Source organism: Folsomia candida, unplaced genomic scaffold, assembly GCF_002217175.1.
Source record: "Folsomia candida strain VU population unplaced genomic scaffold, ASM221717v1 Fcan01_Sc028, whole genome shotgun sequence".
NCBI classification, from domain to species: domain Eukaryota; kingdom Metazoa; phylum Arthropoda; class Collembola; order Entomobryomorpha; family Isotomidae; genus Folsomia; species Folsomia candida.
Window position 1 is genome coordinate 1,878,843 of NW_019091220.1, and position 25,514 is coordinate 1,904,356.

Sequence of the window (25,514 nt, forward strand, 5' to 3'; positions counted from 1 at the left end):
ATGATATGCGGCGAGAGCGGTTCAAATCGTATAAAGCGGATTTGGATGCCCTTGGGCTGGACGGTGAGGGATTGCCACGAGGGGAAGAGGAAGTAGCAGCAGCGGCGCTACCAACCCCGGTTAAAGAATCCACGCATAGCACCATTAGTAAATCTCAACAGGCGAAAAATTAATTAATTGTAAAAAAAATCGTATTAATGTCTGAATTTAATGAACTATTACATCGCACAATGATGCGCCCACCTTGGAAATGGGGACACGTCTTTTATCGTCTTAACGCCCGTCATTAATTGAATTAGTCTATCAAACCCTAAACCAAATCCTCCACTAGGAACGCCACCATACTTTCTTAACTCTAAATACCAAGCTAGTGACCGTGTCAACGCTCCAGAGGGGTCTTGACGCGCAAGAGCCCGTTCTAATAGGAGAGGATTCGCTTCCCTCAGACTGCCGCCGCACAACTCTCCAATGGTGGGGACCAGCAGGTCGACAGCTGAGACCTGTTTGGAAACAAATTATTATTCAAATCGTTCTCTCTCGGAGATACAAGTAAGGTTGACCCCGCTTAGATACATACTTTTGAAATATCGTTGACACACTGTCGCATATAGAACGGTTTAATGTGAGAAGGCCAATTAATGACGAAAACTGGCACATTGTTATTAAGTTGTTCAACGAGGAGGAGTTCCTGTTCACGGCTAAGTCCTTTATCAGTTGACACCGCGGAATTCGCCTTGGATTCTAAAATATGTTTGGCCTCCTCAAATGTCATCACTGTGAAGGGATGTTTTAGAATATTTTCGAGTAACCCCTGTAGCAAATTGACACCACAAAAAATTACAACGGATAGCACTAACTAATATATATACTGCATATATCCATACATGTAAACTAACCCGTAATAAAGTATCATTCTCTGTTGCAATGCTCCAATCGTGTCCATTTTCAAACAGAACTTGTGTTATACAAAACTTTACGAGATCCTCCATAATTTCTAAAATGTCTTCAATTTCGTATGCAAAAGCTATTTCGGCCTCGAGCATGTAAAATTCAGACAAGTGGCGAGTAGATTTATTGTTTTCAGCACGAAAAGCGGGCGAAAATGTCCAAACCTTTCCTAGACCACTGTGAATAATAAATTTGTACAAAGCCGGTTTCAATTAATTAACTCGTAACCGCTCACCCCACAGCAGACTCTAAATGGAATTGGCCAGAAACGGAGAGGTAAACTTGTTTGTTAAAGAAAATTTCATCCCGAGGAAGATTAAGATTTTGGATCTGACCCTCCAATTTATTTTCACTCATCATTTCTTTAAGCAGCTCTTCAGAATGAGGTCGAATTGTAAACGTTTCTCCGCCCCCTTCACAATCGTTTGATGTAACAATTGGAGTATGAATGTTGACAAAGTCGTTCTTCTTGAAGAAATCGTAAATTGCTTGCGTGGTAGCGTTGCGAATTCTTAACACTGATCCGAACCTGTGTAATATAAAGCAACAAATTATAATTCAATCGCTACCGCTTTAACGCGAAAATAAAGACCAATATACTTTTTGGTTTTAGGCCGCAAGTTCAAAAACTGTCGAATATGCTCCTGCGTATACTTGGACTTCCCAGCGAATGGATACTCCAGTTGGTCACAGCCTCCAAAAACTTTTATCTCCGATGTTGGGTGCAACTCTAGAAGGGCTGGATTGTTGGGAGACTTTGCCAAAATGCCGTAGACATCGATGGACGTGTGCATATTTAATTCACTCGGTGTATCCTCTGCTTTAACGACGACGGGGAGGTTGTGAAACGATAAGCCATCGCAAATGTCGAGGAAGACAAACTTTTTCTGCTTTCTCAGCCCTTTCACCCAGCCCTGAATACATAGAATAATTTTTAATATTAATTGAAAAATGAAGTAAATGTTAACCTGTAATTATACTTTACAAATTAGGAATTACACTGTGCAATTTACACAACAAATAAAGTATAAATACTTAATTAACTAAAATATTTAAAAGGTAATTACCTGAACACGAACTTTATCTCCTTCCTGACATTTGGTCAAAATTTCCCTCACACTTTTAGCAGGTCGCATATAGTTCTTCTTCCGAAGGGTAGCCACAGTAGTGTCATAGCTAGAACCTTGATTATTAGGGACCCTACTTGTCTGTGGGATCTCAGCTTTTTGACTAGAAAAATTACAACAGCAATACTTTAAACTTAACGATTCACAATTAAAAATCCGTGTCGATTTTGACAGGATAATAGGACTAGGTCGGAAAATTATGGGTCTTAAAAGTGGCATCATTTTTGGATGTAATTATTGTAATTTACAATTTGTAAACACTTAATTTTGTGAAAAACTTCAATCAGTTGTCATTTATTTTGTGTTTTGGCTTTCGTTAAATATGTAAAGTTTGAGCAGCCGGCTCGGCTGGCGCGGGTGAGATTTGAGCACATGTGGAGTTTCACCGCACACCAACTCAATTCACATTGTTGTTTGCCTAATTTTCACTTTTAAACTCTGGAAAGTATCGAAATTTTAATTGTAATTGTTAATTATTTTAAAAATTAAGTGAATGATACGCGAGAAAACGTGCCGATAGAAAGACCAGAGTAAGTTTTCTTATTTAAATTAAGTATTATCAATGAAAATTTATCATCATTATCGAAGAGTATTCGGTCGAGCAAATGTTTGCATTTTTTCAATTTTTACAAATTCAAATTAACATAGATGGCAAAAAGTAAGAAAAAGTCTGGTAATGAGAAGAAGATTGATGAGGAGACAACTTCTCAAGAATCCAGTTCGTTATCGACAAGGACAACTAGTGAAATTGGCGAAATATCAGGATTTAAAGGTAAAGTATGGTAATAATATGGTGAAAGTTAGTTTACGTTAATTTGATTATATTTGCTGTTTTAGTACTTCGGTGGAAAGCCAAACCCGAGAGTGAAGTTATCCGAGAATTTTTTGTCAAAATTCACGATGTTTCCGAACCGACAAGAAGAAAACCTCTAGGAAGGACGCTGCTCATCCTCAATATTCCCCCTTTTGTTTATGAGGTGAGCATTATCTATTATCGCGGATTAAATCTGAATATAATTAACTTTCAAGCGTTAACGTGTGCTAATTTTTGTGCATAATTTGTACTTTGCAGAAGAACATTAGGCAAATGTTTAGCGCATTTGGAAAAATTGACGAAATTTTTCTGCACCAAAAGCCAACGCTCTCAATTCCAAACCAGGCCAACAAGTATTTCCCCTCGGAAAAAGAATTGGTCGACGGGTACAAGGTGGCCTATGTCGTTTTCTCCGATATCAGATCAGTCAAAGAGCTAATACAGATTAAAACTAACGAAATTGAACCATTACTTTTAAATGGTGAAATTCATGCTGGGATGCGAAGTAAGTTATTTATTATAGATATAAATATTATTAATATACTATTTTTAAAAAGTTATGATAAGCATCAGTTGATCAGTATGTTTTCTCTTTAAAGAATGGATCGATGACTACAACTCTCAGATAATTGACCCCGCAGTGCTTGAAGAAGATGTAAAACAGTACATGATTGAATTTGAAAAACAGGAAATACGTCGTAAAGCAGCTGAAAAACAGGCCTCCGAACCAGACGATGAAGGATGGGTGACTGTCACTTCTCAGTAAGTAAACTTGCAGACAGATTGAAAAACTATAAACTATTTATATTACTTCACGTGATAATAAAACTGATTCATATTTTCTGCAGGGGTAAACGAGCTGGAACCAAAAGGACCGAATCCACACAAGAGAAACTGAAAGCGAAAAAGCGACGCATGGAGAAAGCAGTGCTAAATATCACACCTGCCCAAATAAAGGCGACCAAAGCTAAACGTAAGTAAACTTGAATGAAAATGAATGAATTTAAAAAATAAACAGTTTCATTGAAATTATCTTGTTTTTAGAACTGGAAGAGCTCAAGAAGAAGTTTGACGAAGACAAGCAGAAGATCGCGTTATTAAAACAACAACGGAAGTTTAAGCCGTTCTAGTTTATAAATTGTTTTGATTTCGTGACTTTATATGTAGACCAGACTCTCTGTCGTATATGCAATATCTGTACAAAGTTCAAAACGATCATGTTTTAAAAGAATGTTTTTTACATGAATATTTTCACTTTCAGTACTAAAATATACCTTCTTTTTACATTAAAATTATTCCCAGAATGTTAAAAATTGTTCTGGCCTGTATGCATCCATCTGCATAGATATCCTGATTTCGTGCCACGGGAATAAAACGTGTCTTATACTTTATGCAATTCAACTTTGCCGAACGTCTCTCCTGTAATCACCGATTCCTATGCCACGCAAGTATTGCATTGACGATGATGATCTAAATCCAATCATAAAGACCAACCTACTACTGCCAATAATTTACTCGTGAATTCAATTGCGTCAGTGCCGTACAAACCTTGTTTCAATTTCATACCCACCCTTCCACTACTTACTTTGCACTACCAACTGTTAAAAAATGTTAAATTAATGAGGCAACCCAACAACCCAATATGACCGGTCTTTATATCATGATTCAGCTTCTGCTGTCTCTGAAATCTGGAATCGCTCTTCTTTTTATACCAGCAGCATCAGCAGCAAAACTATACGATACTTGTCGGACTAGTTCTTTAGTCGTTTCTCTCATCCTCATTCGTTTCTCTGTGCATGCTAGCTATTTGCTATTGCTTTGCTGCTGCTGCTGCTGCTCGATTTTAGTATCTTCTCACCCATTCGGCTAGTCTCTCTCTCAGTCTGTTTTGTGCCCCAGCAAGAGCAAACCTGGTGTGTGAAGAGCTCGAGAGTTTTTAGTAAATAAAAAGGCTGTGTCTCTTTTTAAAAGGAGAAGATAAGTAAAGTCCGAGTTGAAATCCAATTACCAAGTTTTCTTTACAATCAATTGAAAGGAGACGATACGTGGATTCACTTAAACTTCTTTTACGTGTGTTTACTGTGTGTGCGGTGCCGATAGAAGAGCGGATCATCGCCAAAGCAGAGTTAACTTTAAACTGTATAACATAACCATCTCATATTATTAGAAGGGCGACAGAGTTACAGAATTTTGAGCTTGTTCTCTTGGATTCAGTTATTTTTACAGAGATATTAAAAGATCTGGATTGGATGGATGGTGTGGAAAAAGAGGGGTTGTGTATAACAAGTAAGTTTTTTAAACTTGTATATTATCCATGTTAGTTGGAGTTTTAAGCTCATCTTCACTTCGTAGATATAGTATGGCCCAATTTACTACTAAATAAACTACTCTTCTACTGGTATATATGATATTCAAGAGTTGTGGTTGTGGTTTCATACAATTATTGAGTTTTCTGCTCTTCTACATTATAAATGTAGAGTTTATAGCTAAATGTTTTATAGTTTGGTTTGCTGCATATGCAATAATATGATGTTGTTTAGGGTTAAAGTTGGTTTCAATTAGATAATGTATTTACTGGTTAAATGTGGTGCAGTTGCAAACACAAACACACCCAAACTAACTAAATGTCTTACCAGTTATAGTTAGTCTTGTTAATATCGTCAATCGCACACATATCTGCTGGAATGGAATAATTATTTTTTCCACCAATTCTCGTCCTTGTTTTTTTACCATATTGCTGGGAATGAGTCAGTTAAAACTTATTAAATCAGAGTTTACTCTACTGCAATACTTGGGGCTAGCTATTAATTAACATACCCCGGACAAATATTTTTTTATCCTACCCTACTCATGTTGAGCTCAACAACTGTGGGAAAGGTAATTTTTATTCGTACATCATTCATCATCATATCATAGTACGGGAAGAAATGCAGTTTTTTCAAGTCAAATAACTCGTTTAATACGAGATCAAATATGGATAGTATATGAAATGAAATAAGATTTCCCCTCTAGTAAACTCATTTTATAGTCAATGAATTAAACAATCGAAAACTTTAGCAACTCCATGCTTCCTTGCATCTTCATTTGCCACTACAGATTTGGTTTCTTTAATTTTGCCCTCATATGTCACTGCTTTGTCCGATTCACTTGTGACCGAGGCGCAAGACTTGTGGAAGTCGATTAGTTGTGATGAACTACCTCGCAGTACAATTTCCTCTATTCAATCATCATGGGAAATCCCAATTTTTAATCAAGTATGTTCACGTATCCTGGATTCATCCACCACCCCAATTAATACCGCTAGGATTTTGGCATCTCGGTCAAAAGAGTCAGGTGCATGGTTGCAAGCTTTACCATCCAGGAATTTAGGCACACTTTTAGACGATAATTCCTTTAGGATTGCAATTGGTTTGAGGTTAGGTTTAAAATTGTGTTTCCCCCATAAATGTGTTTGTGGTACACAAATAGATGAACTAGGATTACATGGCCTTTCATGTAAAAAAAAGTGCTGGCAGGCACTCTCGACATACACAATGTAACGACATAATAAAGAGAGCCTTAATTTCTGCAGACATACCAAGCATTAGGGAACCATTAGGGTGTTGTAGGACAGATGGAAAAAGACCGGATGGTCTAACACTAATACCTTACAAACAGGGACGCTCACTAATATGGGACTTTACATGTACAGACACTTTTGCCCCCTCTTATCTCTCTCACACACTTAGACATGCTGGCACAGCAGCAAAACTAGCCGAGACCAAAAAACACAAACTTTACTCTGAACTTGAAAAACAATATATCTTTGTTCCGGTGGCTGTCGAGACATCAGGAGTATGGGGGATGGAAGGGTTGAAGTTCATCCAAGATGTTGGGAGGAGGATGAAGGATGTCACTGGACCAATGTCAACAACTTTTCTCATTCAACGGATCAGTTTGGCAGTTCAACGCGGGAATGCGGCATCAATCATGGGAGCTGTCCCCAGTCAACGAGGATTAGAAGAATTATTTTATATTTTAAATGATAGGTCGTTTTATTTACAAAAATCCTGTAAGGGGCCGCCCACCAACATCGGGTTTTTCCTCTACTCCCCAAGCCAACTAAGTGTATTTCATACTTTATCAATGTTTATGTTAATAAATAATCAGAGCTTTTATAGTCATTTTCATTAATTTATTAAAGTTTCATTAATTTATTAAATTCGCTTTTGGTCCACAGTTTGGAACAGCTTCTATCAATGGCGACAGCAGCCCAATTAGAACCAAATCAGACACCAAAATCTTTTTAGTTTTGATACCGACGGTGAAAAGTACACCGCCGCCGGTTTGTTGGAACAACTCAACTTGCGTCTATCAATTGTCGTAGAAACGTTCCTACGTCAACATTGTTCACGTGACGACTGAACCAAATACATCTTTTGTGGAGAGTATTATTTCTTACGCAAAAGTGAATTTCGCTGGGAATTCGTGCAGAGGAAAAGTAGTAGTGTCGGTTATAGAACGGTTTGGATTACGCCAACTCTTTCAAACTTTGTTGATCAATCAACCATCAGATTCTGATTTAGCTTGAGCAACGGCGACGAGACGAGAAAGGAGAACAAATAACAAGTTGGGCTGACAAAGAAAGAGGGCTCATTCATTTTCCTTGCCGAGGTAGGTATACTTTTACTTTCACTTTCTTCTGATAAACATGTATAAAAATGCATAGCATCGTAAAACACACAACCCTGAAATCTGAACTAACGTAATATGAGAACCTGAGTATCTCGTCCGTGGCCCGTGGTACTAAATTTCTTTATGTGCTGGGTCAAATTTTCATTCGAAATAATAATAAATAATGGTATGAAAGTATTAATAATTGAATCAAATTTCAATCCATCCATACATGCATAGTTTAAAAATGAAGGTTTCATTTTGAGACTTTCATGTCAGACGAGTCGCGGAAGTAAAAAGTTTTGTTTGATCGTTATCTTTCGCAACAGGAGATAGTAATTACTGTAAGTAGCAGAACCCAATCTTTTACGTCACGTACTTCAATACTCCAACACCGGTCACCACCATTATTTTCCAGTTTGTTGATGATGATGACCTGTGATGATGCAAGTATACCACGTTGATCATAGTACAAATTGACGTTGCCGTCTGTCTGTACTCATCTGATCTGTCCTTTACTGACGTTGAGAGTGATCAAAAGTTTATGTATAAGCGCTTATCACATCCATAACTGCACTCGTGCTGTGGTTTATTACTGCTACCTAAAATTGAAGAGATTAAATTGGAAAACTGAATGCTGCATGCATAGAATGAGATCATTTTCCATTGTCTCTCTTTTGCTGGCACTTTGTTACATGGCCTGCTGGGTCTGTAAGCAATGTAATGCGATCAATTTCTATACCATTAATTGTTCTTGACTTGGCTTTAATGGGGAGAACAAAATTTAGAATTTTCATCCCAAATTTCAACCAAGGGCACCACGTTTTCGCTCCCTGCTTGAAAAGTCTCGATCAACCAGGAAGATAACGTCACAGAGTAGGCACGTAATTTGTCAAGATAATCTAATTGTCACCACGTCGCCGCTTTTCCACCTCCCACCACCGCCATACCACCACCACCACAATATATGTACTAGTCTATACAGTTTTTGATCAAACCCACACACATTGCTTTTCCCATTCCATTTCCTATGATTGAATTATCGATGAAGCTATGGCGAGCAGGAGCATGCGGTTTTGTCGAGAGAATATTGCTTTCAACAAAAAATTTTCCTGGAATAGGGAAAAACTTGATAATGCATTTCCAACCGGGTGAAAATAGCGGTAACAAAAAGTTTGGACTGTCGGAGAATATGTTATACTTTTGTACGAGCGAAATACTCAAGTTTCAAATTTCTCCCGGAAAGTTTAAATACGAGCCTCGAGGACTATTTATCAGGACATTGGTTGTATTGCACATAATTCTGAAGTAGGGCATCCAAAATCGGAAAAACCGATTTTCAATTTAACCGAAAACCGGTTTTCGATTTTAAATAAAACACAATTTTAGCTTTTTGGAAACTTTCTATAAAGTCTGGACTAAAACCGGTTTTACCAAAATTTGAAATACCGGAATAATCGAAAACGGGGGTTTTCTAAATCTCCCGATTTTGGATGCCCCATTCCGAACTCGTGTTCATACTTCATTCCTCGTTTCCCAGTTTTGAGGAGATACACATTCCAACTTTTGTTTTACATGGATCGGAGCGAGAAAAGTTTGGAATTGAGTTCCTTTCTGGCTTGGTTTGGGTATTAAACTCAAGTAAAATTGTTTAAGCACTGGAAACTATTTTAAAACACAATATGTCCCGAACAACTGGTGAATATGTTGAAATCGAATTCCGTTCCGGTTGTTTGAATTGAGATGATTAGTTTTTGTCTTTCCTACTTATTTTATACTTTATATTCATTCAACAATAGCTGCATAAAACCAACCAACCAGTAATAGGAAATGTTTTGGAGAAAATTTGAAATCCTATTTATTCAATGAAAGGAGAAGATTGCAAGTAATTAATCCAATAAGTTTGAGAATCATTTTGGTGGAAATATACATAATAACACGAAATTATCAAGTTTCGTTCCTTTTCATGTTTTCTTTCTCTTTCATTTTATGTAGCCAACTTGCTAGCAGACATTCACTTTATTTGCTTCAAGATTAAAGATTAAGACATATAGAGAGTGAGAGAGAGATGCCTCGAGAATGAAAATGCCATTGTTGACGTCACACAAATAGAGCTAGACGACACTCTTGATTCTCATTACATAAAGAGTCTTGTGCCATGCATGCGTAACCTAGGCCATTGTGGTGGTGGTGGGCTGTACATACCTAATTGTACGAAATGACAAGAATAGTTATTATGCATTTTCTCTTCGCTTTCTTATATTCAGACGTATGTACAGAGACACACATACATAGTTTCCACTTTCTCGCATCGTTGGGTTTAGGATGCGATGGGCGAAATGAAATCCAATCAATCCTGCGTCTCTAATACTTGAGGTGATTGGACAGATACAGCCAGGCAGGCTTCCATAAAAATGTTGTTCTCCTGCTGGTGTAATGTCGTCGTAAATGTAAATCTTAAGATGGAGAGAGAAAGTACGTTTCCCTCTCCATCCACCACCACCGCAAAACCGAAGAAAGCTAAAGCTGCCGGTCTGGGATTGTCGTTTCGGGCGGGCATTGACAGCTTATAGCCTTCTGCTGCTGCTGCTCACTGAACCCGGTATTTCTTCTTTCATGATATGCATGGTTGGGTTTTGGTTTTCTTAGAAATGTAAGAACGTGGAGGGAGGAAGGAACAGATTATGTTTTCGGTTTTGCACTACAATCTCTCGTTTAGCGGGGACAAGAAGGTGGAGAAAGTTGTGTGTGGTTGAAATTATATGGACAAAAGAAGATACATAGATGCAGATACAGATGTCAACGATTGGTGGATACAGAACAGAGTAGTATAAAATCGATCCGACAAAGTAAAAGTCCAGCCCAAAATTGTACCGACTTTTTATTTTGCTGGGAGCGAATCGACGCAAAGGGACATGACTTTCCCCTCTTAAAGTAGGGATAAGAAAAAGTATAAAACCGTTGGTTTGGTTTACTAGGTAGGGCTATCGTGGCATCTTTTCTTCTCCATGAGGGACGCTGTTACGTAAAAGTGGAAGAATGCAGGTCCGGTTCTCTGTTTTCTTATGTTCCATTTTTGCATAATAAACTCTGCTCTACTTTCACTCGGGTTTTTATTGCTGTACTGTGCACGCTCGTTCTCATAAAACAGCCCTGCGTTAGTGGGACGTATGCTTCCGTCCGACACAACATTTCTCCAACACTGGGCGTCTCGGTTGTCGGAAATTTTTGTATAATAATATTTTTCTTCCTCTTCTCGGACCTTGTCTAAAAACAACACAGCTTGATTGTCTAAGAATATTTGATGAGGCACGTTGTACCTGAATTTTATTCAGCCGACCGTATGTACAGATATAGTCATGTTACGCAGCTGCTGTTGGCTGACAATTAGACGAGAATAGTGTCAGTAGATGAACAGTATATTTATTACTTGACGACGATGACAACATTCATTTAATGGATAATCCCAGCAGGTAGCATATTAGGTATGTATTGTGGCGCAGAGAAGAAAAGTCCAAGCTACGCACATCAAATCCAGCCATCCATCCACCAAAACCAAATTCATATCAAGTCAAACCTCCGTCATTCGCCTAACAATCCAGCCAACTAATACTGACTGAGCGCTGCACTACACCTGACGAAGAGTGGATTGGATGTTGAGAATTAGAGAGTGAAGGGTATTGATTTGCTTATCGATTACTATACACAAACCTGCTGCTTGCTGCTCCTGGTAATAGTTTATTTTATCAAACCCTGGTAAATGTTTAGCGGCTGGTTGCATGTGACTTATTTTCAGACTCTGCAAGCAACTTTCTCCTGCATGATGATCACTAGAGTTTTTTTTCTCTGCCTGGGACGCTTAATTGTTAGCATTTGTAAATAGAAGAAAAATCATGCCCTAAAAACGTAAAGTGTATTCACGCAGGTGGAAAATTCGTTCAAAGAAAGTAGGCAAAAGAAATGGAGCGTGGCATCAATAAATTGATACAGAGAGGTAGCCGAGTGCTTTGTTGTTAAAATGTTAATTACACGATTGAAAGAACAGCATGTTTTATTCCTGGGCATATCAAAGTATGAATTTTATCGGAGCATTCATTGCAAAAAATCCAGTATGTGTGTTTGGTTTGAAGGGAAATGGGAATGAAAGTACAAAGTATAGACCCTGTTCACAATCATGTCCTGGGTGAATCATGAAAAGAAAATTCTGCTCTTTCCCCATCATCAACTAACACTCAACATGACAATCTATATATCCATCCATATCGAACCATGAGGTGAGGTGAAAGGTGAGGCTGACTTTATTGTGAAAAAAGTGAAAGCTTATAAATTCGCTCGTTCCATGGTACGGCTTTGCTGGTCTGGTCGGCCTCAAATGCCATGTCAAAAAAATGCATTGTTGATCCATGCTGGGGATTTGATGATGGTGGGTAGTACTGGAAAATAGCTCTCTGTCTGTGTGTGCCCAACCCAGCTTGAAATCGAAATGAGAGAGGCAGGCAGGAGAGAGGGAAAAAGTAGGAGGGAAGGGAAAGCATATCAAAGAATGGTTGGTGAGTAAGTACAACGACGACCGAAACTCTGTAAACTCAACTTTCTCCACGGGAAGATCAAGTGGTGACTGTGAAGTATAGCGAGTCAAGTCGAGAGGGAAAGGAGCCAGGTCTGTGAGGTTTGTGGAAAGTGGGATCATTTCATTTTCGTCTTTATTCTCTGTTCTCTCCCTCTTGTTTGTTGTCTATTGAATATTGAATTTACTCCTCAGAACGATTTTATTCCCTCGTATCACGTCAATATATACTCACTCGAATCTAGCAATACGCGACTGGGGGGCAATTGTTTCTTTCCGTGGCTGCACGTGCTGCGTGTTGTTTACGACGTTGTTGAAGAACACTACTATTAGGAAAGTGCTTGTGAAATGAAATAATGAAGTGACTACGGCTTCTGCTGCTGCTACGGGCCAAATTATAGGAGTGTATTTATCATAAAGGATTCATTGTTCTGTGTACGTATGTATGTTGTACACCTTCATGTGATAAATGCACGCACAAGAAGTTTCGTCGCTTGTGAAAGGTTACACTGCTAGTGGCGAGCGGGTTTCGTCCTCATCATACGGTGGTAATTAAAGAATTTAATTCACAATTTGTTATTTTCCCCGTGGCTCTCGGAGGTGACATTAAAGAGGCGGAATAATGACTAAGAGCCTCATTGGGCGAAAGTTTGTCAAGAAAGTCTATTTATTGTTGTTGTGGATCCGTCGGCATTTCCAGCTCGGTCTTGTTGTTACGTAGGAGAGAAAGTAGAAGTGAAAGGTTTAATCCACAAGACTTGGACATCTTTCCTGTTATGATGAAATGAAGGTCACGTCGGTCGGGTTATGGTTGGGTGGTTATTGTTGTGTGGCTGCCGTTGAATCCTTCTTATTATTGTGTGTGGGTCAGGGAGCATTAGCGTCATCCTTGAATGTCCGTGTCAGGTAGATTTTGTTCAGATGCGTAGTAGTAACAGCAGCAGCACACAGAAATTCTATTCTATTTTTCTTTTAGACCAGCAAATATATAGCAGTTGTCTGGCTGGCAGAGCATGGCTAAATTAAATTACATTATTATCAGGAGCTATACATGTCTATATGGAAAGCAATAAAGTAATCGTCAATATCGCAGTTTTAATAACGGCGAGAATAGACTAGATGATCATAACCAGTTTTACCTTCTCTCCACCTAATCCGCCCACGTTTATAAGAAGAGGAAAGTTAAGTAATGTTGGAAGAGGGAGAAATATCCATTTGTTAGTTATTGTGGAGCGAAGCTAAACACGTAGAGATGCATTATGATGGCACATTTTTTCGACATTATTACCACTCCATTCGTAAATGGATCCAGGAGAAAGGATGGCATTATTTTATTATGTAAATATCAATGACACGAGAAAATAATGTGCAGAGTTATGTAAGGTTCTACTAGTGTACCTGGTAGAGTTGATGTCATTTCAAGCTTTTAAAACTAAAAGGGAGCATGAGCAAACGAGACTGGAAATAAAGTAGGCCGTACCCAGAGTTACTTTGTTGTTGGAAATTGTTTGACCATTTCGTCGCAATTGAATTGACTTGGGTGGGATACGTGTAGTTGTGATTTAGCGAGTGAAACGGAATGAACGGGCAAACAGGGGAAAAATATATACCTCCTCGCCGAGCAAAACAACATTTTCACTCCCACCTAGAATGCATGGTAGGTTATATATATGTATATGTGTGCCACTCTTGCTGTCTATTTTGATCCAATTGTTACCCCATTTGACGTGATGTGACTCTCTCTGTGACGCTCATGGTTCCTGAGTGGATTCTTCGCCACGTAAAAGGGAAAAGCGGATGGATACTTTTCGTGGTGGTGGTCTGGTCGTTTTATTGTCCGCGTGGATCTGTGGTGGTTTAGGTTTGAGTGAAAGGACAAGAATCAAAGTCAAAGGAATGTGTGAGTGAAGAAGAGAGTAAAGTCGAGCTATGTCAGATATATAAGCATTCAATTCGTGCCATGCCACAAAAGTTAAACTTTTGAAAGTTAAACTTTCAAAATTTTAAGACTTATTATTCTTTCCACGACGACCCGTTGCCTTTATGCAGGAAGAGCAAGTGCTTTTACTTTCCCTATTATTCTCATTATTGTAATCGGAATAGAGTGTCATGATGGTAGATATGTACGTGTCATGCGTTACTACAAGGCAACTTTAACACTAAGGCAAGCACACTAAAATAGTGGGAAATTCTCAGTAGGAATGACGAAATGGCGAGTAACATAATACTAGGAAGGGTTTTGGATAGAGTCCAACTTATGTGGGAGAAGGAGGTGGTGAAATCCAAGTTGATAATTTAATTCCTGGTCTCTTGACCGCAAATCAGAGTCTCATTCTTGGAAGGGGTAATACTTCTCTTGACGAGATTAATTCAGTCTCAGATTCTAACTTGGAGTTTGTGAAGTAGACCATTCAACAGTTTGAAATTATTCATATGCTGAGCGTCTATAAGACAACCACAATTACAAAATTGTAACATGCTTGCTTCCATCTTTTCTAAAATTCAGTTCTACTTTAACCATAATAATAATTTAAACTCGTCTCCTTCTCTCTCAACCTTGCGGTTTGTCGCCCACCATTACGGCGGGTGGGCATATAGTCAGATTTATCTGGACGAAGAAAATACTTGGAACTTTCTCCTCTGGGTGTTTCTGTCAGGTTGGTTGCTTTACCACGTCCTTGGCTTCGCCCTGTTCTGGTGACTTTTTTGAGGCTTCGACTTTCATGAGAATAAAAAGCTGACTTTTTTTCTTTCCCCTTACCTATTCGTGCTGGACATTATAAGCACATACACAAGACGGCATAGTCCACGTTTGTCGTCCGTGGCTGTCTAAAGACAGAAAATTCGTTGAAAAAAGTTCACCTGACTTTTCCCATTTCTTCGCTCAGAGAATATCTATCTCACTCAATCTCTCTTTCTCTGTACTAAAGTACGAGCCACGGGCGGGTCGTCCTACACACGTCGTAGCAACAGCAGCATCTCTCTTCCTCTTCAAACTTAAAGCTTTTCAATCATCCCGAATAGCGAATAAAGCGAGGCGCACGAAGAGCTTGGCATAAGTATTATATATTAAGTATAAAATAAAATTGCTCTCCTTCTCCCACCCAGCCATATATTTGTCATCTTGCTGCTATCAACTCCACCCCAGAGAGATAGATTTACACGAGGGCAGGCAGGGTCAAGTCAAAAAAACTAGAACTAGAAGTTATACCAGAGAGAAAGTCAGCTTTCACTTTTCTTGTAGCAAAAGGGCATCAAAAGTCATCACGGTGTGCATTTTTTCATTGACGTGACACGGCATAAAAGCGTGAACCCATGGCTTTCATCCTGTCATATACATTTCCTTAAATTGAATCCAGATACAACAGGGGTCGTTAAACATGTCGTAACAAATAAATTTCAGTTTTTGTAGTATTGATTTCCAAGTTATTTTTACAACTTGCAGACAGAGTGCAGTTAGTCATGGTTGGAATGTGCTCACAGAATTTTTGAAAATGTCACGAGAGCTTTGATTATATGTAATTGGGTAGCAAATGGCGATCAATGACGTGACGAAGCGTGTCTGCGATTTCGATTTTCGACTCTATTGCTATTTTTGGTAACAAGAAGACGAGGGGGCGAGGTAAAAATATATAAGTGCCACACGGTGAAGGTTGTCCGATTCATGAATATGCTCAATTAGTCAGGTAGCGTTTTCACCAGGGTCTTAATAGATGAATCACACACATACACACATATGACGACAGTGAACGACAAGTAGGTAGGTAGGTATTCAGTGGAAACGTTGGAAGAGGTTTTATTATTCCTTATTGAGACGAGTGAGAGATAATGCAATGATAAGAATTATGTAATATCTGGCCGACGTCGTCTACGTGTACGAATAGTTCTTATGCATGATTTGGCTTGGTTGGTTGGTTTCTTGGGAGGGCGAGGAGACCGACCTGACGAAAAGGTTGGATCAATATCTCTCATCTCTTGAATTAAAAGCTCTCTGTTCGTCCGTGACGGTGAGATGAATCACCACCAGCCGATAGATAATATCAATTAGTTACCATTTTTGTCCATTTAATTTCATGCATTGTCAATTTCTCCAGTTATTTAGGAATGTGTGCGCTCATGCCTTGTAAGGCTGTCTGTCGGCGCCTCTAATTCGTGTAATGATGTCAGGTTAGTCCCAGGACATGCGGATGAATAATAGTACAGAATAATTATTTATTCTTTGACATGAGATGATTTTTTGTTTCGGCTGACTTGTAAAGTATTGAGTCATCCGTATCATGCCTATTGACTGATCAGAGTCGACCTTCTAGTTGTTATTAACTCCAAAGCAGGTCCAAACAAGTCCATAATCAGTTTTGTTTAGTAGAACAATCGTCATTGCCATTTTATAGTGTTTGTAATATTTAATCAAATTTGATGGTCTTGTGAGGCCTGAGGGAGGATTGATGCGTGGGTTATATGTGCTTGTTATTATTGTAGTATTATAATTTTTCGCTATATCTTTGAAAGTTGATTTTATGCTATTTTTGTTTGAACTGAAAGCTTCTGCCTTAATTCAACATTACATTTGCCTAAAACTGATTGCACTCTTTTATGATCATCTACTCATCCTCAGTTCAATCATATCAAGTTTTCAAATTCAAACTGAATCTCCTCGATCTAGTCGGAACTCGGAAACTTCATTTTCATTTCATTTCTACTTTGAGGGATGAAATACTTTGTGAATATTAATGTAGATACACACTCTGGTTTATGTGTTCGAGTAAAAGGAATAATTCCCATTTTGCGTTGTTCATTTGGATTCTGAAACAAAACAACTGTTTCAGCCGTAAAATTTCTTTGTTATTTCGCAAAGCTTGTTACAAACGCAGGCTGTAAATTCGCTATAATATGATTTGATTACTAAACCATCACATTGGGAAGAAGGTTGTTGCAAGCGTAAACATAATCCAACAACCCACCAACCGGTTTTTCACGATTCCCTTTCCAGCCGAGCAGAGATAAATGGCAGTCTCCGTTTTATACAAGAGTTATAAATTAAGAGATTTTTGTTTGGCTCATTGTATTTCAACATGTCCAAATGAAACTTGGTTACATGCGAATGGCGGAGTTAAGCAATCAGCTCCACTGTTTTTAATGTGGTAAATTTTACTTAAAAATTATTTTGTTCACCAACACCAGTAGTTGTTTTTTTACGCGAAATATTTTGAATTTAATTCATTCATTAATTCTTATCAAAAAATGCAATATAAACTACAAACTAATAGTGATAGATAGTAATAGATTCTCTCTCTTTGCGTCATGCGAATTTGCACAATATATGTGCAAATATTGAACTTTAACTGTTCTTATATTACAAAAATGGGTTTCTGTTTGACTTGGAGATTTCATTTCGAGTGACTTTTTTTGGTACAAAAAAAGAAAGCACGGTGTTTATACTATTACAACTCCGTCCAAGTTTTATCATTATAAACTTTATCATTGCATTTTTCCCTTTTATTCGCGTTGTCGAAAGTAATTTAAAGTTGGGGCGGTCTCATTTTAGGTTACGAAAGGTCTTATTTGATCTCATATATAGCACGATTTTTACCAGAAAGGTTTTACATCTCTCTATCTCTGCCTGTAGGATGATCTATCAATGATGGGTATGTATATGCATACATTCTGTACTTTTTCCGCCCTAGGTGAAAGTTTTTAGCCCACGTCCACGCACTCTCCAGAAACTCGGGCATTCTGTTGTGGTGAAAGTTGAATATGTTGAATTTATTTATGCTGAGAAGTTGGTATGCGGTGTATTAAAAAACTTTGACATGCCTCCTGCACACGGATCTGGTTATGAAAGTAAATAAGCATCTTGAAATTGTGTATGTCTTTATTATGAAGTAAACATGGATGGCTTTTGTGTAAACGTCATCATTTATTTTCTCATCATAACTATGTACCGATAGACAGGACGTCAGCATAGATATTTTGTATTCACACAATAATGCACTTGCGTCGAACCAATTATTGGACAGGTGAACTTTATTACCATGAGTGAATTCGTAGTAGTACATATTGGAATCGAAAAGTCTGTGAAATTACGTCCTAAAATAGCCTCTCATGTTCAACCAACGTAGTAAATAGTATGGTAAGCAGCACACCTGGCTACACTTGAATTATTCACTCTTCATTTCTCCAATTGTCAGGATAAAATTGGTCATCGAGGCGTATTTCCTTTCACTCATGACTCATAATCACGTAATCTAGGTTAGGATACTGATGGTGATTAAACGATATTTGCAGAGGAAAGTAAGAATTTGCTAAATTCCGGAATCGATCCGAGTCTATATATCTCTATCCAAGTCGCATTTGACTACAACAACACTATCTCCCAATGGATTGAGAGAGCTGGGAAATTGATTACTCTCCATGAATATCCAAGCTGGTAACTGATAACCGAATCAGATAAGTACAAGGTTGCCACTGTGCTTAAATTATTATTATCAGCATGATTTCTGTTATAAGGTCGTTATTAATTATAATAACAATGCAAATAGTTTGGCGGATTATAACAGACAAAATTTTTTCCGGGTTCTGGCATTTCTTTATGTGTCGTGAAGCTGTGGAATATCATAAAAACTGAATATCATACAGATACTGTTCATCTCATCTCATAATTAGTGTCCCGCTGCTGGTGCTGCGTGTATTTCCTGAATTGTTTTGAGTGTATATTAGAGTATAACTCTTATACCAATTATTTACCCAATATTTCACGTGTTGCATATAATGATGGCGATACACACTCTTTTGGAGTACGGTAATAATAATTGGCTGCTTCATTTCATGGTATGTATGCGCCGCGTTGTTGTGATATGGGATGATGATCGGCAACATTAAAACATGATGGATAATGGATGAGGAGATAATGATCTCGGTCGGAGTGGCAGGATCAAAATATGATGATGGAAGGCTTGCATAAAATGTTTTGAAAGTTGCAACACTACATCATCATCATCATCATCATGCAAACTAGGTTATCCGTCCCATAGATATTGACGATCCGATTAAAAGTCTACTTGTAACCGTACAAAGCACAATTTTGCGTTAACCCCTGCTTGCAAATTTGCATTATAAACAAGATATCATATCGTTGGTGTATGTTGAGGGACGAAATTATGTAATACAATGTCGGATATCGATATTCAACAAAGTGTACAAAGATATTTCGCTCTGGTCGTGGAGATTTACTTAATATGCTAATTACTGACAACTGACATTAGACATTCGTAGCAAGCAGCAGCACCTCCTCATCTCATCTCCTCTCTCTGTGATCATATTGAAGGTTTTCCTTTCGGATTAGTTAGTAAATAGCATATAGTAATTTCAGCTATATTCTTCCTTACTAATAGTGAGACTATACTTACCTATTTTCAACGCATCACTTAACCAGGCATAATACCACCGCCATCAGCTTAGTTAATGACTTATGAATTACTTTTACGTGACAAGTAGCACTCTCATGCATACGTACATGAAATAGAATTAATTTAACGAGTAAAAACAGCCTGTCGTCTTGTGCAATATGTTTTATGGTCATATATACGAACAAATCCGTTTAAGAGTATAGTCAGTTGTCGTCAACTAACTACAATACAGGGTGTAGTGTCTTGTGAAAAAGCCCATTAAGTAGTAGTAGTCAGTCACCAATTATGAGGTTATTATTAAATTGACACTTTCACTGCAGCTGCCGCTATACTGAATTAATGCTCCCTCACCTGCGACAAAATCTCAAACTCTGATAAAGGAAGATGAAAAGTCTTGTTTTATTATATCTCAGGCTAATAAATGTAGCTGCACTACAAGGAAATGAAATGAGGAAGAATTTGGGCTGGATGAAAGTAGAGTCAAAGTAAGACATTTCACGTCAAGTTTAGCGAACGAGGCATGAATTTCACTAGTGACTAGGAAGATCAAAGAGCAGGGTTGGTCAAGTTTTTGTGCATAGATGGGCATCGCTCCCGGTCGGAGCGACTTAATAAAGCATATTTATTTTGTAATTCTGTAATTGTTGTAAATTATTCTATTCCAAATTACACAGTTGACAGAATATAAACTTCAAGTGGCAACTCTTGTCTGCTGTACACTGACCGTTGGTAATCGAAAATGTAGAAACTGACAATTAGTTAACAGAAATTGAAAATGTATACCGAGCAACTGCCAAAAATTTGCTGAAATTGAGTGAGCCACCCGGAGTGCCCATCTATCTCTCTCTCTCTCGTTTTGAAGTGGGGAAAACAACGACTACTTCGTTAATTCCTTCATCCAACTTTCTTGCTCATCTAGGGCACAAATCTCGATTTGGATCTCATTTGAGCCAAGTCTCGAGTAACTGATGTGATTTAGTGAATTAATTTTCAACTTGTTCTCCACTCCCTTCCTGTCATGGAATTCTCTGCAAACTAACCTCCACCCTCCACTCTCTCCTGTTTTACCTATGTACGTTTTAGTCCCACATGAATTCTACGACTTGCACAACTTCGAAAGATGAAATCTCTCCCCGTGCAAAAATCTTCTTCCGAGGCTCAATTTACTTTTATAGCTCTAGGGCTCGGCAAGTTTTGCTTAGTAAGGAAAGAAAGGTTTTCCTAATACATACTTGTCGCCTCTGGTTTGGTACAACATTTTGGCTGTTCCGGCCGTGGTAATATTTGTGTAAAGAGTCATTCTAAGCGCCTGCCGTAATAGTACTTTATAAATAAAAAAAAAGTCTCTGGAAATAGCAAATGGAGCGAATCTCTGCATACAGTTCTTTATTTTAGTGGATGGTACAAACAAACGGGCAATAAAAGGAGTGAACTCGGGGTTTAAGTTGGATGGCCGGATGCAGTTAATTTGAAGAAATAAGCCACATTTAATTTAATATGTTTCTCATAACTATGTAGCCTACCTTGGTACATAGCGGCCGGGTTTATATTTCGTACGTACATAATTCATTACAAGTAACCCTGCTACCTCCTCGGTTAAAGTGTTCTTGCCAACTCGTGATTCATTTAATATGCAACCCCGTGGTAAGAGTAGGAAAGGGATCAAAATAAATAATTTCCTGCGCGACAGTACATAAAATGAAGTCATAGTTGTAAAGAAAAAGTCTAGTTTGCTTATCGTTCAAAAAACAAAGCATCTTCCAGTCTTGGCGTAATTACTTACTTGCGCTTGTGCGATAGAAAGTAACTTGTCTTGTTCAACACTGGCAACTAATTCAGCGTACACGTATTACATATACATCGATCTCCAAATAGTATGTGTATAATCGTCATTAAAAAGGTCTGCTGTTCCGGTTTGCCATTATTTCACTTTTTTTAGCAGAGGCGGCAGCAGCGTGGCTTTTATTTGCTTCTGTTGGATGCAATACTGTTATCGTCGTCACGGAGGATTGAATCGTGTCAAGTTTTCTTGACTGATGTGCTTCTTTCTTTGGTTTCTGTTCAAATAATAAAACTGTTGGCACATGATGATAACACGACTCGGTTAGCACAGAGAGAAAACGACCTTACTTTTCTGTGTGTCTTCTGCTATCTTAATGTTGCAGGTGTTGGTGTCATTTATCTTTTACACCAGTGTCCCTCCAGCCAGAAGTAGTGTGTGTGTGCATATAGGTATTTATTTATGCGCGTATAGCTAGATAGCCATAAGCCAGTTTAGCAGTTTATGTACATTGCATTAATATAATGTGTGGCATTTGCATCACAATGGTTTAGTTGGTAGATGAAGAAAATTGTCCGAGGAAGAGCAGACTTGTACTTATTCGCCTTGCTTCTTCCAACACCTTTTAGTTCTGGGTTGAGTCTGCTTATGCAGCTGAAGAGGGTATTTTATTCTCAGATTTTTCCACTCGTAAATTTATTCATAAAAGAATCATTATGCAATCATGTGAGAATGAGGAGGCAAGGACGATGCAAGTAATGTGTTGCATGCGTTACTACCAAAATAGATCAGTATCTCTAGCAAGAAAGAATTTTGCTACATGAATGTATTCTAGAGGAAAGAAATTATAGCTCTGGTGCGACTACAATCTGTAAACTTTCCGTTGTTTAATTTTAGCCTCTCGGTAATTTATTTGTTTTCCGATTATGAGAGGTGTGTATTGATTGGCTTGCTAAAATTATGTTACCTTACACAACGGACATGAAATAAAGTGGTGTTTCACTCCTCTCGTATGTACTCATCAGTTCGTTATTATAAATTTTGCCATATTTTTGTTTGCGTAGTAAAATTCTGACAACTGTAAAGTCCTTAAAGTGACGAAGGAAGCGGCATGTTTAGGATACCAAATAGTAAATGTAAATAGAAAGCAGTAAATAATAGCAGTTATACAAGTTATACAGCACAATTCGATGAACAACGCATGTACGTAGGCCTTGAAGAGGAGTTTAATATGCTTATTTTCCTTAAACTTTACTACCTTGTGCGGCTTGTTGCTGACGTAGCGTGTTCTTACTGACTTGCAAAATTTTAAGGAAAATGCAATGATATTAACGAACACGAAATTTATCATTATTTTGTAATGTGTGGTGTTGGTTGCATGTGCATATTTGGATATATACGTAGATATATCGCGGTTAGTGGTAATTGGGTGAAAAATATGTATATAGTTTTTTCTCTCTCTTTCTGTGTTGATTTAGCTAGTCGGTAACTTCATATCTTTTGAAATAACAAGACAGGAGACAATTTTTTAACGAGATTGAGATTGAATAGTAAAAATTGGGCCAATTATGTAAGGTGGTGTTGCCTTTCTTGTTTTCAATAGATTACGGGATGGGGTTTCTTTTCCTTAGCTGAAGATTTCCTTATTGGATTATTGTGTTAACGAGAGGAGTATTGATGGCTAGCAAGTACATAAAAATATTTTGTGGTATTTTATTTTAGTTTGAAATTGAAGGGTGAAAGCGTACTTTCTCTTTCGTTCTTATAGGTTAGACTTCGCTTCAGTGTGAATGATGTCAATGAACAAATCGGATACTGTTTCATAGACTAAAAAAACTTGTGTAAGAGACGACCAAGAACATTATTTCTATTCAATAGAAAAGCCGTGTAAAGGAAGCTTCATAAATTATCATCCCCGAAATTGCTCACAAAACCGGGATTATATTGAATAGCCGTCTCCGCCTACTCCACCACCCTTTAGATTTATTGGAGAGCGATAGAATTTGTGTCTCTTTGTATTCTTTGAGTATTTAGTGTCGTATTATTGGAGAAATAAATAAATACTGGCTTGTTTGGGGAAAGCAACTCCCAAATAATATCCGGCGAGGCTGCTGCTGCTGGGAAGTGAAAACATTTGACTTGTTTGAACGAGTGGATGGAACGCTAATAATAACCTTGGACCGAGCGACTAATATTTGTTGGATATAAAGGGCCAAGGGATTATCGATTTGAAGATTAAATTCCGTCGTCAAATTCGAATCTCTGTTTGCACAAGTTTTAGCTTTCCTTTAGTGAGACGCCATACTGAGAGGTGAAATTGGACAAGTTAGCCAGCTAGCAGTGCATACATGTATTATTAAGTATATATTGGAGGGGTTTATTTTAGTGGTTTTAACGTGGTTGGTTTCATGTTATGACTTCTGACACGGCTTGTTGCGTTTGTTATAATGATAATAAAAGCGTATTGTTCTTTCGCTTTCGTTCCGTTAGTTTATCTGTGGACTGTGAATAATAAATTTTGATCTTGTGATTTACAGGTGCTTTGACTGCTTTCGTGTAAGTAAAACTGCCAAAAATACAAAATGGAGAATCGTCCTCGTTATCGTGTCCCAGACGAGTAAGTTACATGTTACACTGATTTGATTTTGTGCGGATTATTTTAGTTACTAATTTACATTTGCAGGTTGAGGGAGACATTACTGGACTTTACGATCGCCTACTTGTTAGAGGTTCGTTTATTACAGTTTCATCATTCTGCACCATCGAATGGAATGACTAATACTGTGTCCTTGCTTTGCATTTCATTAGAGACCGAGCAACTTGGCAGATTTCGGACTAAATTTTTTCCAACGTCTCCGTGGCGAAACTGGGGGGAGAAGGACTTCCGCCCCAACTCAGAATGCTGCCACGACTGGTGCCGTGAATGGAGGCGGTGGGGCTGACGAGAATGAAGGTATGTAAAAAAAAGTCGTATTAATTTTAAAATCTCATCACATATAGTGTGCAATTCTTCTCAGTCACGTAGCCATCGAGAGTATTACGTACTATTTTGCATACTAATAATTTTATGATACGATAAATTCCATCATCACCACCGCCGGCATTTAATATTTAATCCTAGATTTGTAACGACTTAGTTTATAATCCGCTTTAATGAGAATGAGCACAGGATAGGATTGGCAGATTTAAAATGTTAGCGAATCCTGAATATATACAGTCAATTCGAGTTTGTATACAATTTATGTATCATTATTATCGAGCCATCAAAGTAATTGACAAGTACGGAGTTTTGTGTAACTGGAGAAAGTCTAGTTTGCAATACTAACGAGCTGTCTACCTTTAAAAAGTGACGACGAGCTGGTAGTGGGTTATCTTTCGTTTGGGTACTTTTGAAAATTGCCGTCGTCTTCATGCTGAGCATTATAAACATAAGAAGGTCTTGTCGACCAATTCGTTGAAATGCGCTCATAATTTATAAGCTGCTTCGCTCTCTCTTCCTTTCAAATTCGTGGAGAGGGGATTTATGTAGCATTAATATCTCAAGTAGTTGGATGGATTGGGTCGCTTTTTGGGTAGAAAAAATTCAACGCGTGGAGAAAATGTCTAGCCAGATATTATACGTAGACTGAATACTTAAAGTTTGAGCGATTGTGATATATAATATAACTCCGGAAAACGGTTGAGGTTTCACTTCAAATTTTGAGCAAAAGTTAGTTTTTGTAGAATGACCTTCACGCCCTGGTTCTCAAGTTACTCACATTGTACAAAACCGGAAACTTCATATGTTTATGATTTAAAGTTCGAGAGACCAGCTTTCGTAAAAATACTCGAGATCACCTGCACACCAAGCGTTCCGGTGCTATTAAATGTCATAATAGTTCAAGAGTAAAAGTTTAAGCATACGAATCTCAGTCTCAGTATTGCATATTGCAACACATTCATTAAATTTGAAGTGGGTGTTACATGTATGTTTACTCTTTGACTATACATTCACCTTGAACAAACTAGAGAAAGTGTGCCTAATTTAAATTCAGACCGGAGGAACTGAATGAAAATAAAATTTTGAAGACGTGGCATTATATTACGAAATGGAATTGCTGAATTAACCGACTTTCTCTGCATACTTTAACTTCTCGTGGTTATCTACAAATATGTATGTGCATATGTATAAAGCTATGAAAATATTACGAGAACTTTCATTTAAAAAATGACGTAGTCA

The 25,514-nt window shown here is 37.9% G+C and overlaps 3 protein-coding genes across 7 annotated transcripts in view; 2 read left to right on the forward strand and 1 right to left on the reverse strand.

Annotated features, from left to right (window-relative positions):
- Positions 1–173: 173 nt before the first annotated feature.
- LOC110859818 (probable asparagine--tRNA ligase, mitochondrial) lies at positions 174–5,611 on the reverse strand. 2 transcript variants are annotated; one of them, XM_035859926.1, is made up of 7 exons: positions 5,523–5,611; positions 2,016–2,178; positions 1,549–1,862; positions 1,184–1,477; positions 897–1,125; positions 578–811; positions 174–500 (listed from the first exon to the last, which is right to left on the reverse strand). In XM_035859926.1, exons 1-7 carry the CDS (start codon positions 5,561–5,563, stop codon positions 219–221), a joined length of 1,557 nt encoding a protein of 518 aa, XP_035715819.1. In that variant the 5' UTR covers positions 5,564–5,611; the 3' UTR covers positions 174–218. The 2 variants fall into 2 exon arrangements, with proteins under 2 accessions (XP_035715819.1, XP_021964508.1); XM_022108816.2 differs by lacking the exon at positions 5,523–5,611 and having other exon boundaries at positions 2,016–2,431.
- On the forward strand, positions 2,456–4,200 carry LOC110859864 (ribosomal RNA-processing protein 7 homolog A). Of its 2 annotated transcripts, none has more exons than XM_035859930.1 (7): positions 2,456–2,605; positions 2,724–2,847; positions 2,913–3,052; positions 3,148–3,394; positions 3,471–3,651; positions 3,738–3,862; positions 3,934–4,200. In XM_035859930.1, the coding sequence occupies exons 2-7, from the start codon at positions 2,724–2,726 to the stop codon at positions 4,017–4,019; spliced, it is 903 nt and encodes a 300-aa protein (XP_035715823.1). In that variant the 5' UTR covers positions 2,456–2,605; the 3' UTR covers positions 4,020–4,200. The 2 variants fall into 2 exon arrangements, with proteins under 2 accessions (XP_035715823.1, XP_021964572.1); XM_022108880.2 differs by having other exon boundaries at positions 2,459–2,605; positions 3,489–3,651.
- Positions 4,744–25,514, forward strand: part of LOC110859725 (cAMP-dependent protein kinase type II regulatory subunit) — a 42,682-nt gene continuing 21,911 nt past the window's right edge. The window contains exons 1-5 of one of the 3 annotated variants that reach the window (XM_022108695.2): positions 4,744–5,175; positions 7,109–7,542; positions 23,833–23,912; positions 23,979–24,024; positions 24,104–24,248. In XM_022108695.2, the coding sequence (XP_021964387.1) occupies positions 23,878–23,912; positions 23,979–24,024; positions 24,104–24,248 (226 nt within the window). In that variant the 5' untranslated portion in view covers positions 4,744–5,175; positions 7,109–7,542; positions 23,833–23,877. Of the gene's footprint in view, positions 5,176–5,628; positions 5,767–5,882; positions 6,997–7,108; positions 7,543–23,832; positions 23,913–23,978; positions 24,025–24,103; positions 24,249–25,514 lie in introns of those variants that run through there. The other 2 variants (XM_035859927.1, XM_022108696.2) reach the window with 2 other exon arrangements.

What these genes read in the sequence shown, in the direction of transcription:
- LOC110859818 (XM_022108816.2), bottom strand. Translation starts at nt 2,297, where the DNA reads ATGATGCCACTTTTAAGACCCATAATTTTCCGACCTAGTCCTATTATC. An exon ending in CATTTAGAGTCTGCTGTGGG is followed by an intron (nt 1,126 to 1,183) that starts GTGAGCGGTTAC and finishes TATTATTCACAG; the next exon opens with TGGTCTAGGAAAGGTTTGGA. An exon ending in AGAATGATACTTTATTACGG is followed by an intron (nt 812 to 896) that starts GTTAGTTTACAT and finishes AATTTGCTACAG; the next exon opens with GGGTTACTCGAAAATATTCT.
- LOC110859864 (XM_035859930.1), top strand. Translation starts at nt 2,724, where the DNA reads ATGGCAAAAAGTAAGAAAAAGTCTGGTAATGAGAAGAAGATTGATGAG. An exon ending in TTCCCCCTTTTGTTTATGAG is followed by an intron (nt 3,053 to 3,147) that starts GTGAGCATTATC and finishes TGTACTTTGCAG; the next exon opens with AAGAACATTAGGCAAATGTT. An exon ending in AAAGGCGACCAAAGCTAAAC is followed by an intron (nt 3,863 to 3,933) that starts GTAAGTAAACTT and finishes TCTTGTTTTTAG; the next exon opens with AACTGGAAGAGCTCAAGAAG.